Source organism: Ixodes scapularis, unplaced genomic scaffold (genome assembly GCF_016920785.2).
Source record: "Ixodes scapularis isolate PalLabHiFi unplaced genomic scaffold, ASM1692078v2 PGA_scaffold9__187_contigs__length_104089568, whole genome shotgun sequence".
NCBI classification, from domain to species: Eukaryota; Metazoa; Arthropoda; class Arachnida; order Ixodida; family Ixodidae; genus Ixodes; species Ixodes scapularis.
In genome coordinates, this window is record NW_024609884.1 from 46,465,667 (window position 1) to 46,480,250 (window position 14,584).

The 14,584-nt window shown below is 44.2% G+C and overlaps 2 protein-coding genes across 2 annotated transcripts in view; one reads left to right on the forward strand and one right to left on the reverse strand.

Annotated features, from left to right (window-relative positions):
- The window catches only part of LOC8028039 (GPI ethanolamine phosphate transferase 1), a 56,981-nt gene extending 50,961 nt beyond the window's left edge, over nt 1–6,020 (reverse strand). Inside the window, exons 1-2 of the mRNA XM_029988363.4 lie at nt 5,601–6,020; nt 1,282–1,502 (exon numbers count right to left, since the gene is read on the reverse strand). Coding sequence (XP_029844223.2) covers nt 1,282–1,502; nt 5,601–5,830 — 451 coding nt within the window. The 5' untranslated portion in view covers nt 5,831–6,020. The remainder of the gene's footprint in view (nt 1–1,281; nt 1,503–5,600) is intronic.
- Nucleotides 6,021–6,272: 252 nt separating this feature from the next.
- LOC115327345 (transmembrane protein 70 homolog, mitochondrial) lies at nt 6,273–14,359 on the forward strand. Its single transcript, XM_029988364.4, has 3 exons — nt 6,273–6,615; nt 10,183–10,478; nt 11,708–14,359. Exons 1-3 carry the CDS (start codon nt 6,511–6,513, stop codon nt 12,024–12,026), a joined length of 720 nt encoding a protein of 239 aa, XP_029844224.2. The 5' UTR covers nt 6,273–6,510; the 3' UTR covers nt 12,027–14,359.
- Nucleotides 14,360–14,584: the final 225 nt, after the last annotated feature.

Sequence of the window (14,584 nt, forward strand, 5' to 3'; positions counted from 1 at the left end):
AGTGCCCAGAAAGTAGTAATGACTGGAGTCCCACAAAAAAAAACACCCAGAAAATTTGCTATCTGATCTGCACATTTTACAATGCCAAATAATTGCCTAGTTTCCCCTGAAATTAGGTAAGTGCTCATCAACATTATTAAGAATCAACAAAATCATCAAACCTTATTTTTATCTTGGAAGCATTCAAATCTACTTCTATTCTAGAAGTCCACTGCATTTATTGCAATCTTTTTTAAATTTTAGACTACAAAGCTACAACACAATCTTTATATCTCAGACACAACTGAACTACTTTTTGGGCCTTAATGACAGTCATCCATAACAAAAAAAGGAGTGAGGGTTGGGGAAAGAATTCATCCGTTTATGAAAACATCAGTGTTATGGCAGCATTCATGTACCTTTGCATAGAGGCCTGCTATGCAGCTGCATGCTGGGCTATAGGCTGCACTCCCTATAGCCCACCAAGCTTTCTTGTAAGCTTACCAGACTAACAAAAAGCTTGCATAGATTCTAATGTGCAACAACAATGAAGGATCAAGCTAGGATGATTTTCTAAATGGGCATCAACATAAGAAGCCTTCAGTACCCCTCTCATAGTCTTCTTGGAAGTAAAAGGCCAATGTGGTTCGCCAATTTGCTTTTCAGACAAAAATTATCTGGCAGGTACACGGCAAGTAAGTTTGTCTGCACCTTGAACAGAAGGTATAGTCACGTCACAGTGCCGAGCTCTACATACTATATTCCCTCCAATCAGAGCAAGTAAGGTTGTCGTATGCTCCTTGTGCAGAGGTAACATTTGCGTCAGTGTCAGGTGTTGGGCTGCTGAACCGCGTCGTCATCTGCTGGTCCTAGCAATGGCTGTCTTACCTTTTCTATGACTTTCAGAATTTCACTGGCTCTTTACAAACGAGGACTTAGCCTTCAAAAAAGGGAAGAAGAAGTACCTCAAAGCATTGTTTTTGCCAACTAACAACTACCAGACGTGCGAAACCTAAGGCCGAGATCTTGTTTACTCCCCGCAGAACAGAAAGGCAAACAGTTGCAGGTGCGGAGCTTCGTCGCACATGTGATTACTTCCTCTCACACATGAAGGGGCGCATTTTTGTTGACTCGTTCGCTATATATTCTACAGACTGGTGTTGCCCTAGATGGGTGTACTCACAAACTGGCGAGGCATAAGTGCAGAAAGTTTTTATTCATTGGGCATTTTTAGGGTGCAACCAATAGATGTGCAGGATGCCCAGACAGCAACCCCTTCGAATTAACTGCAATTTCGCTCACCTTTAGTGAAAAGATGCACCATGTCAGCAGCTCCCCAAGCCCACACATATCGGCTCCTGTTGAAGACCGAATCAAACTCCACTGGATTGTCCTTCCAGCCTTTAGTTACGGCACTGACATCTTCATAGAACCCAGCAATGAGGGCCACATGTCCAGGTCGGGACTCCGTTGGCACTCGGGTGTGGGAGATGCCCCAGCTCCCCTTTTCAGTGATAATGGACCTGAATAAAGAAAGTAAGAGATAAACGCCTGTTACCATCGCTTGGACTCCTCGCAGAAACCTAATAACAACAATAATAATTGAAGAAAGAGTAAGTAAAGAGGCAAGCTGGTTGATGTTACACATATTTGAAAAAATCGTAGACGACGGACGAAGGGGACAAACACAAAACATCTTTTGTCCCCTCCTTCGTTCGTAGTCTCCGGTTTTTTCAAATATATAATAATAATGTTCTGTGCATGTTTATGCAGTCCGAAGTTAGACAGCCTCAATGGCTGTCTGGTGTCTCAGCTGTAGATGAGAAATTCAGCCAGTGCAGTACAATTGCTGGCGTGGGCTTTTTATTGTGCACCAGTGCGCTTTGTACCAGTGCAAAGCGCGAGCTTCCGCTCCATGCACTTAAAGCTGGAGCACACCTGCCCACTTGGCCACCGATCCCCCCCCCCCCCCTCCCCCCCCTCCGCAGATACCCGACAGAGTGCAAATGATAGCTTGTTATGACCATCTCCGAATAAATGAAACAAACACCACACAGTTGCTAGAAATGGTTAGGTTGCAGCTACCTTATAGGGATCTCCACTTCACTTATTGTTGAGAATATCTGTAAAGTGAGCATTAAGTTCCAAACAATGCAAAAACTAAAATGGACAAATTTCATTCCTGAACTGCCTGGTACTTTTAAGTTGTTTTAGCATCAATCAACTTCAAAATAATTGCATCGTCACAATTTTTACTGTGCTCTTACATTTTCTGTTATTAAGACAATAACTAGGGATCAATCTATGATTGCAAAATAGTAAGGAGGGGACGTTTTTGTGCTCTATATATTTCTCAAATCTGAGAAGTGGGTCAGCTCGCCTGCACAGTAACTTTCAATCCAAAGGTACGTCCCAACTCTATAGGTTCTGTGCACTGGCAATCCGAAAGAACCCACAAGACATCTGGGGGGGCACAAAGATAGCAGGTATTAAAGAAAGAGTAAGTAAAGAGGTGAGCTGGTTGATGCTACAGTTATTTGAGAAAAACCGGAGACAACAAACGAAGAAGGGGACAAACACACAACGTTTCCAGAGATGTTATGTGTTTGTCCCCTTCTTCGTTTGTCGTGTCAGGTTTTTTCAAAAGATAGTAGGTATGTTCCCTGTTCCCATGGGTAGGAGAGTCTCTCGGTGTGATGTTCATAAAATCATGTTTACAAAGGCTTCAACCGATGTCACTGTGAGATTACATGCACAACCACTAATAAAGTATATCTAATCCCAAAAAGAAGCTTAGATATGTAAACTTTTATCAATTTTCTTACAAGCCGCATGAAGCCAAACATCATAGGAGATGGGCAGCCATCATGCAGCGCATTAGGAAGCAAATCTTTTCGTATTTTTTGCCTTATTTACTTGCTCACAGTGTTGCCAATCATGTGGTTGGTTAAATATGGCTCTTTGTACAGTCTCCCACAACATGAAAGACCCGCTGGGAGCGCGTGACCGAGACGGCAGCGGGCAAAAGCGCCACGCGCACCCCGGACGATTCCATTTTGCCTCAAAGGGATACTGAATAGAAACTTAAAATATAGCCCTAAAGTTCAGAAATAAGTTACACTATCAACTCTCTGCTAATGAAAATCGCATGCTTCTAATTGGAACAGATGGCTATATTTTTTGTTCCAAAGGACTGATTCCAGCAAGCACTCGAAGATCAGTCATCGGAGAGCGCAATGCATCTCGGGAGACGTGACCTCAGCTGACACGGCACGGGAAAGCTGCTTGGGGGCTGGCGTGGTTATCAGCTCTGCCACATTGCCTCGTCAATGCGTTACAACCTGGTCGTTTTAGCTGCCCCTCCCCGCTCCCCGCAGAAGTCAAATAGGCCGGGAGAGAAGGGAAATCCGGTTTGACAGGGCTCACCAGTGCATGACGAGTGTTATTTTCATTCAAGTGCCGCCCAGTGTTTCCACTAGCCACGAAAGCCAGCTTGAGAGTTATAGCACTTTCTCTCAACAGCAATACGAAACATTTAAAACTATCTAAGCTCAAGAACATAATGGTGCATTGTATAGCAACAATCCCCTCTTTTTGCACACTTGCTTGAAAGTGTGCACTGTGGATGGACTTTTTTGCTGCATGGCTGGCACTAAAAGGGTACTAAAGTGATATCTTGGTTTGTCTTTTTTTGTAGCGAACTGAACCTACGCACCCCAAGCGTTTTAGAAAATCCCAGATTACAATCATGCTTGACCTTTTTTCCTATCGAAAGTTCAACCAACCATTGTACTTATCTGAGACCTCAAAAAAACGGATGTGTCACTATGTTTGGTCACAATTTTAATCAGGAAAAAGGCCACACATGATTTCATTTTGGGTTTCTTAGAATGTTTAGGGAATACAGAATGAGTTTGCACCATAAAAAGATAGACTCAAAATTCACTTTAGTGCTTCTTTAATATCTTTTGCGAGAATATGTCTTCCTGAGGCCTTAAGTAATCATGCATAGAACACTCCCAAGAGCTGCCATGCACATGGGAAACATATTCAACCTTCCCGGTTCAGTCACGGGCGGCGTGGGAGCGATGGTGTCTAGGCAGGCACCTATAGATCAACACGTAGCTCCGACATCACACTGCTGCGGTGACGCTGCCGCCAGTGTGGCACACGCGCAGACACTTCACGTGAATCTGGTGTCTGCACATGCAGTGCTCACCTGGTATGGGCATACACAAACTTGTTTGTAAACAGTGTTGATCTATTGGCTGGATGATGCAGTGCAGAAAAAGCTATAGCATTGCTTAGCGACAGCATGATCCATTAGTTGCTTAAAACAGATTGTGCTAGCCAAAAGGGGTAAGAAGAAAACACATGAAGTGCCTCCGGCACGCTAAGCTATAAAAACAAATGCCAGACTGCAACGATTGAAAATGCAGAAGTCCATTCCAACCTTTTCTTCAACAGCTTAATATACACGGGGCTCCCCGCATGGTTTCTGTGCCATTCCGGCCTGAACATCGCTGGGCCAGCCCATCCTGCCGCACCATGTACTTGTTGGCTAATTTTAAAATTTTAAGAATCTATGTCAAACAAGTTTGTTTGCTTCTTCTACAGAGGGTGACAGTGACATCACGGCTTTTGAGGTTGGGTTGAAAGATTGCTCAGAGTAGGTACTGGTGGGATGCGACGCCGTAGTACGTAAACAAAGGCAGCGTCATCTGTTAGTCATAGCAATGGAGTCTGTTCTACGGCGGTCAGAACTCCATCAGTTCCTTACAAACGAAGACTTGATCTTTGAGACAAGGGAGAGGGAATAACTGAGAACATAGCAAAGAATTTACCACAAGAGCCTATGCACAGGTTCTTTGAGTCGCAACGTTGAATAGGTTGTTTACCCACTAAAGATGCCGTTTGCCGGGCTTTGTTGCACACACGGTCAATCTTTCCCTTTCCTTTCCCATGCATGGAGAGACACGTTTTGATCGACATGCTCATCATAGAAAGGGTGGGCAGTTGTGGAGGAAAGGTCACATAGTCAGTATTCTACTGTTAAAGCTTTTGCACACAGACATGACAGTGCATTTGTGAGACAGGAGTGAATGCATGTGGATGATGACATGCAATCAGCTATTATCATTTCAGTACATCCTTGTTCATGGGTCACACTATAGTTGATTAAGGCGTGTTTCTTAACTCTAAAATATCCTAAAGTCAGTTTTTGAAAGAGCTGTAAAGGAACTCATATTCAGATTCAATCTCTTGCAAGGATTAGATTCAATCTCTTGCAAGGATTTGCCTACACGAGTTGACACATGTTAACCAAACGAGACAAACATCATTCTTGCAATGGTGTAAAATCTCCCAAAGTGGCTTGTTTAGGCATTTTCTTAAGCCGTTAGGAACCAATCTATCCATGTAAAATAAATATATTAAATGTAAAATTGCCAACCCCGGATCGGACACAATGACATGTTGTTCGACACTGCTCATGCACAAAGCTAGGTTAGGTCAAACTTCGGCGGAATACTTCATCATTCGAGCAAAGAGGACACGGGCAGAGCATGTTCGATAGAAACCCGGTGCTCTCGTTACCATGTAGCCTCTTATGGGCCCTTTACCGTAAATACGGTGCCCTGGTGGTGCCATTCTTCTGAAGCTCAAATACTTTGTCCGCGCGGAGACCATCGGCGACGATGAGGACCAGTCTTGACGCTGGTGCGGGCAGTGGTACTTCGTAGGCGGGTAAGCCATGAATGATCGGGGACTTAAAGTAAATGTCGAAGATGGAAAACAAAAACACCACGTGCACTGCCAACCCCACGGCCCCGGCAAATACCGAAATCAGCATTATCGAGCGACTGCGTCAGTGCTAAATTCCTGCAAACCTATCAAACTCTACGGGGAATTCGGCCATCCTCGTAGCTTCCCTGCCGAAGAAGATTCCGCTGGAGGAGCATCATCACCCGAAAATGATGGAACAGAAAGCAGAACCTCTGTGAAGCTGGTGCAGGCTTGTTATGCAGAAGTTGCATAAGGCCACCGCTGCGCGGCCACCGCTCTGCCCACGAAAGCAGAACTGATGATAGCTACATGAAAATAAGGTAAATTCACAACCACCACTTATCACTGCTTCTTTGAATAAAAGCAAGCCCAAATTAATTTTGTTTAATTTCTTCATGTATTAAACAAGCGCAAACAAATGTTAAACCCGTTGAACAGTCTTCAAAAGGCAGTAAAATCATCTGGTGGGCTAGTTGGCTAAACATAATGAGAAAATTAGCGCAAAAGGCAGCTTTCGCCACTACCACTATCGCCTAAACGATTACAGCGCTACTTTTGCCTAGCGGAAGTATGAACTAGACGAGATTGGTTCTTTTTCTGCTCCGACGGCTCCGACCACCCCGACCACGCTCCGACCACTGTGGCTACGACGACTTGACTTGGTGCTCTTGCTTAGTCTTTGTGGTTTGTGGCCTGCGTTGAACTGTGTAATTCTCTGAACTGTATTGGTGCAAAAGACGGACAAGAATGGCAAGCTTATCAAATCTCTGTAGGTTCTCTTGCAGAACCTTAGTAACACGGGCAGCGTTCAATCCGAAATTGAAGCCTGGCCGGCAATGCTGGGAGCAGCTTGTAAGTTATTTTCAACGTAGTTATTTTTTTTTTTTTTTTTTTTACAGTTATCGTTAGGACTACCTATTACCTGAAACTCAAGTTGTTTCAACTTCACATGTAATATCCTCGTCGAAGGGGTCAAGTGCTGAACAGTCTCGCGGCTTCTTATGAACTTTGTAATGGTGGCCCGGTCAGCAAGCTCTAAATTGCCGCTCCCCGTTTTTGTTTCAGGCTCATCTTTTTTTCTTTTTTTTTACAGAAGTAGTTTTGGACATTAGTTCAGTAATAATGGCTATAACATTACTAAAACTTTGCCCCCCCCCCCCCCCCCAAACTACATACACGCATACATACATATGCACCCACTTGTTTGTACATGCCTTGCACGCATGTCATCCGAAAGTTGTTCATCTGCCTTGATGCTGGGGGATTGGCCTGAGCTCACGCTCTGTTTGGTCCATGTGGTAGCTGCTGGTCACTCACTGGTGGCTACCACTGGTGTTTGGAAAGCATTTGCTCTGAGGTGCTTGAACAAGGCTGCAGTCACTGCTACAGTTTCTGTTGCTGTGATGTTAGTTGTATAAGTTGCTGCTTAAAGGGGGGGTGCAACGATTTTGAGATTGAAAGTGTTTTTCATCTCGTCATTTTTATGTTGTACATCGCGTCCCGGATGATAGACCAAACATCTCCTACATTAAAAAGTATTGCGATTCCGCTACATAATCGCAAAGCAAAAGTCTAGCTTTTTCTCCCACCAGCAGCCGCGAGTGGCAGGCAGCCGCAAAAGCTACAGCGAGAAGATTACGTGACCTTGCTCGGCTCTAAGCTGGGGCCCTATGTTGCACTTTTTGGACTCCCACGGCAACTAGGGAGAAGGAAGGGACGTCAACAACGCAGCAAACGCAGATTGGATGTTGATTGGTGAGAGTCGTTGATGACGAATTTCTGCAGAAGAAAAAAAAAAGAAAAAGTGAGACTTGTTTTCTTCTGTGGAAATTCGTCATCAGCGACTCTCACCAATCAACATCCAATCTGCGTTTGCTGCGTTTTTGACGTCGCTTCCTTCTCCCTAGTCGCCGTGGGAGTCCAAAAAGTGCAACATAGGGCACCTGCAACATAACGCCCGCTAATGTCAGCATAGAGAGGGAGAGGGAGTGTCCTCCGAGAGAGCACACGGGAACCTACATGGCACCCCGAATTACGTCACTACAAGGCGGACCAGGTGTGACCCTGAAGACTGAGTGAGTTGAGGGGTGCCAGAAATGCCAATAGACATGCAGGTGAATTCGGTTTTCTGTTCTTTACTTTAGAAGTGTCAGAGGGCAACTTCCACAAATCTTTGACCAAAGTGCGGAAATCGTTGCACCCCCACTTTAACGCCCTTCATGCACCCATATAGGCTGGTGTTTAACCCCTTAACTGATTTTCGTATGCGGGCACTTCTGCCCTTCAACGGCCTAATTATTGTCTTCAAAATCAAACTTGTTGCCTTCAAAACCAAATTTCTAGCCACAAAAGGAAAGCTTAAAAATATTCTCTGCTGCCACCTGTTGGCACAGCCACAGACTAAGCCATGAGTTAGCCCGATTTGTCCAAAACGATTGAGTGCTTAAACATGGGAAAGCAGACAAACTGTACTCGTCCTGAATGGTTTAGGGACGGCTCCACGTTGACGAGCTAGGCTCATCCAAGGCGGTTAAAGGGATACTGAACCAAACATTTTAGCGTCCATAAAAAGTTGCGCATGATCTTTCCACGAGCCAGCGCCAATGGGCGTGACTATGCGCAACAAAATTGATGTCATAGTCCATCATTCACTCTTAAGATGACAGTGAAATTTATGGACTCCGGGCAAAAGGAGAACAAAGACAGGCTCTTCATCTCCACAAGTGCAAGCTATGTGCTTGTTATACCAATCAATCACCTACCTTTTACACCAGACCCCACTGTGGAGATGAAAAGCCTGTCTCTTCGTTGCGTGTGCTCGCGCACACCGGCGGCTGCTGGCTCGTGGAAAGATAGTGCGCCACTCATTTGGACACTGAAATGTTTGGTTCAGTATCCCTTTAAGGGGCTAAAGAGGCTGTGCAACGATATTGGGTAGAAACGTTTCTCACTTTACATAAGCTTATTGGCACTAGTTTGACCCAAGTATATTCGCATACAGTGCCTCTGACCAGGAAGCTTCTTTGTCGCAGTGTAATTTCAAGGATAAAAGCAGACTTTTTTCATTGGTCTCACCTTTGCAAAACAAGATGTTACTCCAAGTGACTGCGGCGCTATGTTTAAGTCATGGACATGAATGCCTTGGAAGTGGCAGCCGTCTACTAAGACTGGGCCACCTCCTGGAGCCCACTGCCTTCACTGAAGTGAGCGATGACACCACCAAACCGGCCAGAGCTTTCCCATCCGAGACAATCATTCAACAGCCCACGGGAGTTCACCTCAGCTCACTGGCAAACTCGCTTAAACCTTTCTCGAACTTTCGAGCAACGGTGCTTGCAATGTTGAGAAGACTGTGTCGTCTTCCCCTTGTACATATCGTCTCATAATCACCCTCACTTTCATCTTGTATATTATATTGTCACATAATCACCATTGCCTAGATGCAGCACCGAGGGCCTCCATGGTACGAGTTGTTGCCTTTCTGCGGTGCCGCAGCTCTCCTGAGCCAATAAAGATTATTATTATTATTATTAGTATTATTATTATTATTATTATTATTATTATTATTATTATTATTATTATTATTGATGGTATAGTAATGGGGATCACATTCTTGTCACAGTCATGGAGATTTTCCTATGATGGCGATATTCGAATCCAGCTCGTAGATTGGACACAAACACTGCATGTGCACTGGCTTGGGCTCGCTACGATCAAGTCTCAACGAGCTTTCAGGTAGTGGCTCGTGTCAAATCGCTGCGGTGACGGGAACAACCAATCTAACAATGTCCGAGCTCATCATATGTCCTGTGCTTTGCCAACCCTTGCACGTGGGTATGGTGAACATTGCATATAATCGCCACCAGATCATGTTGCCCCTTGTTTTGGCTGCGAGTTCAGGGGGTGAAAGTTGCTCGTTTTTCTCATTTTTTTTCCCCGACTGGCATTGCAAGGAGAGAAAAATGAATGTTTTCTAGGCTATGAACGCCGAGGATTAATTTCACAGTATTTAGTGAAATTACAAAAATCGTTGCACAGGCCTTTTATCACCGAACATCACCACTCAAGTTGGTATCGCATATGCGCTCTCCAGTACACTACTAAATTACCGAGCATCCGTCCACTTTACAATAAGCGCCATCCCCTCAATTTTGTAACATTTGGAAAATACACAATGGACAAATCTTTACATACTGTTGAACTAAGGAACAACCATCCCCCAGTTTACATGATTATCTCAAAATATTGTGTGGGCACTTGCTTAAGGTTTTGCGGTAGTTTTCGTAGTTCTTTTTAGTCATGTGACAAAATGGAAAAAAGTGGCTAATTGTGCCATGCTTACAGCATTAGATATGGAATGAAATTAATTTTTTTTTTTTTGTCCATAACTTAGAAGTTGATGTTCATTTCTGATTCCAGCGTCTGACGCCACTGGCCAGCATGCACAGGAAGTTGACATCGGCAGCCTCATCACAGGGTCACGGCAGCCATGAAAACCACACTAACAGCACTTTGGTTTACTTGGGCACAATTCGTTCAACGGTGAAGATGGTAAAAGCCTTGTCTCTAACGACGAGTTTTGTTGGTATTTTGGCACAGCCCATTTTGCTGCAACAGCTCAATGGCTCATCGAAAATTGCAATAGGGATTGTGACCGTTTTTGCTTCCTTTTTCATCTTCGTCACTCCACTACTGCTTCACTATATTACAAGAAGGTAACTATGTTGTTTTGCATACTCATTTTCTTTTCTTGGTTTTTGATTTTCAAGAGAAGCATAGCCGCCTAATAGAAAGAAAGCCTGCGTGGTCAGTGCCAGAAGAATTGCCTGCCTGGCAGCCGTAAAGAGGGAGGAGGAAGAGAGACCACACGCATTGCTCGAAAAGCGCAGTGGCCAACTGCAGGATGAAACAAGCCTTGCCCCCAGAGAGCGGTGGCGCCAGTGTCTGAGTAGGAGCAATAGGTGCCTTGTAGGTGGCCATAACCTGAGAGAGGAGGCTAAGCCATCGGTTAAGAGAAAATTTTGCTGCTAAAAATTAAAGGTTTGTTTCTCAAAACTGTCGCTCTGGTGGTGTGCACCTTCCTTGCTCTTTCTCCCAGGTTTGGCGGCCGGTTCTGGTGCTGACCTCGCGGGCTTTCCCCTTATATGGGAGGCTATGTAGACACTCACTCTGCCTATGGGAGCAATTTCTTGCTGTGCTCTTCATTCAAACACAATATGAAATAGAATAATCTAAAGCCTGATTATATTGCATTTTAAATTGTGGCTATGATTTTTAGTTTCTGAATATATGTATGTGGAGCAAAGTAGTGTTTCTTGCAGATACTTCAGTATTGGTGTTAGTGCGAGTCGAAGGTGTGTGGCATATATGTAAGGGGACACAAAGAAAATAAATGACTCAACATGAGTTCAAAACAATGTATGGGCACATAATGAAGGACCAAAATATGCCAAGAATAGGCGTAGCATCTTTTCCCGTTAAGTTTGATTCCAATATTATAAACCGTAATATTTCGAGAGATGCCCCACCGCTGAAAGATAACCCACCCCTATTTTCGGCACGAGTTTTTACTTTTTGAAAAACACCGAAAGATACCCCACTTCTAGTAATTGCAGGGTTCTGGCCAATGATGACCTTGGCAGAAATGGTGTTACTTACCTATGATGGGAGACAAGCAACAATTGCAGACTCGAAAGGACAGTGTGTTTGCTTTATCGCCCCTTGCTGTGGTCACATGTTTCAGATGCCACAAAATCCAAAACTAGCATGTTTTCAACTTTTTTGATTGCATACCAAAAGTTGGCCCACTCATTTTCACACTACTGCCTAGTTGTTTTCAATTTTAGGTGGGCTATCTCTGGTGATATTACGGTACTAATAAAGTCAAACTAGTTTCTGTCTTTTCAGCGAGTTTTATTGTAGGAATAAAATGGTTTCTTTCCAGGTATGTGACAGAACTCAGGTTCGACAGCAGCAACAAGCAATTCAGTGCAACGACTTTGAGTCTTCTGAACCGAAAAAGGAAATTTGACTTTACGGCTGAGGATGTCAAGATCCCCGCAGTTCCAGGTCCCTTCACTACATTGTTGGCCAAGGGGCGCCCCTTGTTTGTGGACATTCGGGACTTTTATGATGTAAATGTGTTGAAACACTTGATGGGTTATGATAAACCCATTGACTGGCATCTCAATCAACCCCAGGAACAGAGCTTTGCCCAAAAACCCCCTCAAGAAGAATCGCCAACTGCGAGGAAGGGGATGTGACTAGGGTTTGTTTGTTTGTCGGCAGTTTAATATGTTACCATAGGCCTCCTGATGGTGCATAGAGGATGCAATAGGACACTGAATATTGCACACCCTGTTCTTGTGTTGGCTATTCCTTCGAAATGATAGACTTGTTAACCTCAGAAGAGCATGTGCTGTGTGCATTTATGAAAAATGTTTGCTGGTGCAGTGACTTCTATGGAAAATAAGCCTCAAAGACAGATCCTTGTCCAAGTGCTTTACATCTGCTCTGCTGAGGTGTCTTTACATTATGACGAAGCTGGCCCTTCGAAGTTGTTAATTAGCTGTAGGGATTAGGAGTGTTTTGTAGATCTTTGTCACAAAGTGTTTGCTGACATCGTTCGAAGGTGCAACATGTGTCTGGTTTGCACATTGTATTCTTTGTGTAACATGGTGGACCACAGGACACAATCAGTCCTGTGTTCCACAGCCACTCCTAAACAAAGTGTTTTTTGCTTTCTTGCATGTACAGCTGGCACGTATTTATCGTCAGTCTTTACAGAACTAAAACAGTGTGGCTACTCCTTCCAATGGAACTGTCTTTTTCCAGAAGCTTGAAAGGAGCATTCACTTAGTCAATATTGCTATTGTGGAGTGACATGGTCGTCAGAGGAGCTTTTTCTCCTGCTTTGCAAAGTTGCTCCATGAGTGACTATGGCTGGCTTTTTCATATGAAGTCAAAGACACTATGTTGGGAGGGAGTCTAGAATATCTTGTGAACTAAATCAGAATTTAAATGTGCACAAGGTTAGTTAAAGTTGGAAGTAGATAAAGGTTGCTAGTTAGGGTATTTGTATTATCTTAGCACAGTTGTACAAAGAAAGCAAAAACCATTGCATCAAAAGCATTGGAAAACGCTGTCGGGTTGTCCGCCAACCTGGAATTGTCAGAATTTCATAGCATTCTGGAATGTCTGGGTCTGTCAGGGAAATAGCCAAAAATTTGGATAAGTCGGGGAAAATTGCTCGTCAGAGTAGTGTGGTGATGCTGAACGAGGTGTGAGGGCAGAGCCAACACCTAGATAAGAAAGCCTAAGCGCTGAATTTTCCTGCGTCACTAAAGGTCAGTATATGCCAGAGATAGGATATGTCCACGGCATCAGCGTTCAGCTAGGAGTCATGTTCTAACTGATTGGACACGAGTTACAGCCGAACGCTGACGCCATAGTCTTGTCTAATCTCTCTCCTATGCTGGCCTTAGTAATGCAGGAAAGCACTTGGGCTTGCTTATCTATAGACATTTTCCACAGGAGCGCCGCCATCTTGAATTGTCGTCACTTCCAGTATGGGCGACGACAAAATAGTAAAACGTTTCAACCTGTTATTAGTAAAAAAATAGAGGGGAGCCAAAACCAGAATGTGTGACGGTTAGGCTTATATCCTAAATATCTTCTATTGGCGTGGTGACGGCAAAGTAATGTTTTCGCCCATACTGGAAGTGACTACAATTCAAGATGGTGGCGCCCTTGTGGAAAAGGTCTATAGTCAGGTACAACATAAAAAAGGCAATGTGAGAGGAAAAGGGCGCACATGAGGAAAGCCGTTGTGGAAAACCAGGTCGCTCCTCTCCACTTCAACTTTTCTAGTTTCCGCTATCTTACCCCTTGCACTGTCTTATGTTGTATGTGAGGGGGTGTTGGCAGAGCATGCAGTGGCATGAGTGGCCGTCATCCTGTGTAACAGTTGCCCAAGGGATCTAGGCAGCGCAAGCCATCCCCCCATTAATTTAATGAAACGGGAGTAGTCACTGCAACCTCATCCTCTGGCAAGCATGACGTGTACACCCAACTACTGGCTGCTGTTTCACCTGATTTTTCGGCCAGTCACGTGCGCAATGTGTTCTTGTTTTCATGTTGCGTTTTAAAAATGAAAATATGTACGATATTGCTTTCGAAGGAGTGCTTTTATCTGGACTGAACAACCTGGTGACTTCAGTGAAGATCCATTTAGCAAGTGCCAAGATGTTTGAACGCCATAATGATTCATAAGTCTTTTCATTCTCTGGCAGCTACTGCCACACGTTTTCCCATTGACATTTCTCACATGTGAAATCGCCACAAAAACACAGTTGAGAATAAACAAGGCGGGCTCAGATAGATTTTAGTATCGTATCCCCCCCCCCCCCCCCCCCCCCCATTTTCGACAGTAGCTGCTTTCTTACTGTTCTGACATGTAGTTCTGTCGTTGGTGTGTCATACTTGGAAAAAGACTGCAAAGTGTCAGCAACTCACTGGAATTTGTTAGTGTTGCTTTGCAGCATCTACAACCTCCAGGTGTGTGTGTGCTAGCGTTGGCACATACATTCACTTACAGGAAATGCTCTAGTATTTCCTTTCAAGTTCTGTTCATAGAGGTGGTTTATGAACATGAGTGATCGAAGGGCACTTTTTGTGGAGCTTTTACCAAAAGCATTAAAAGGCAACGGGCCCAAGGTTCTGAACTCTTGAGAAGGCAATATGTGGCCAGATGCAGTTGGTGAAATTCGTTGCTAAAGTATGATATAGAAGGAGAGACCACAGTGTAAACCAATTAATTAAG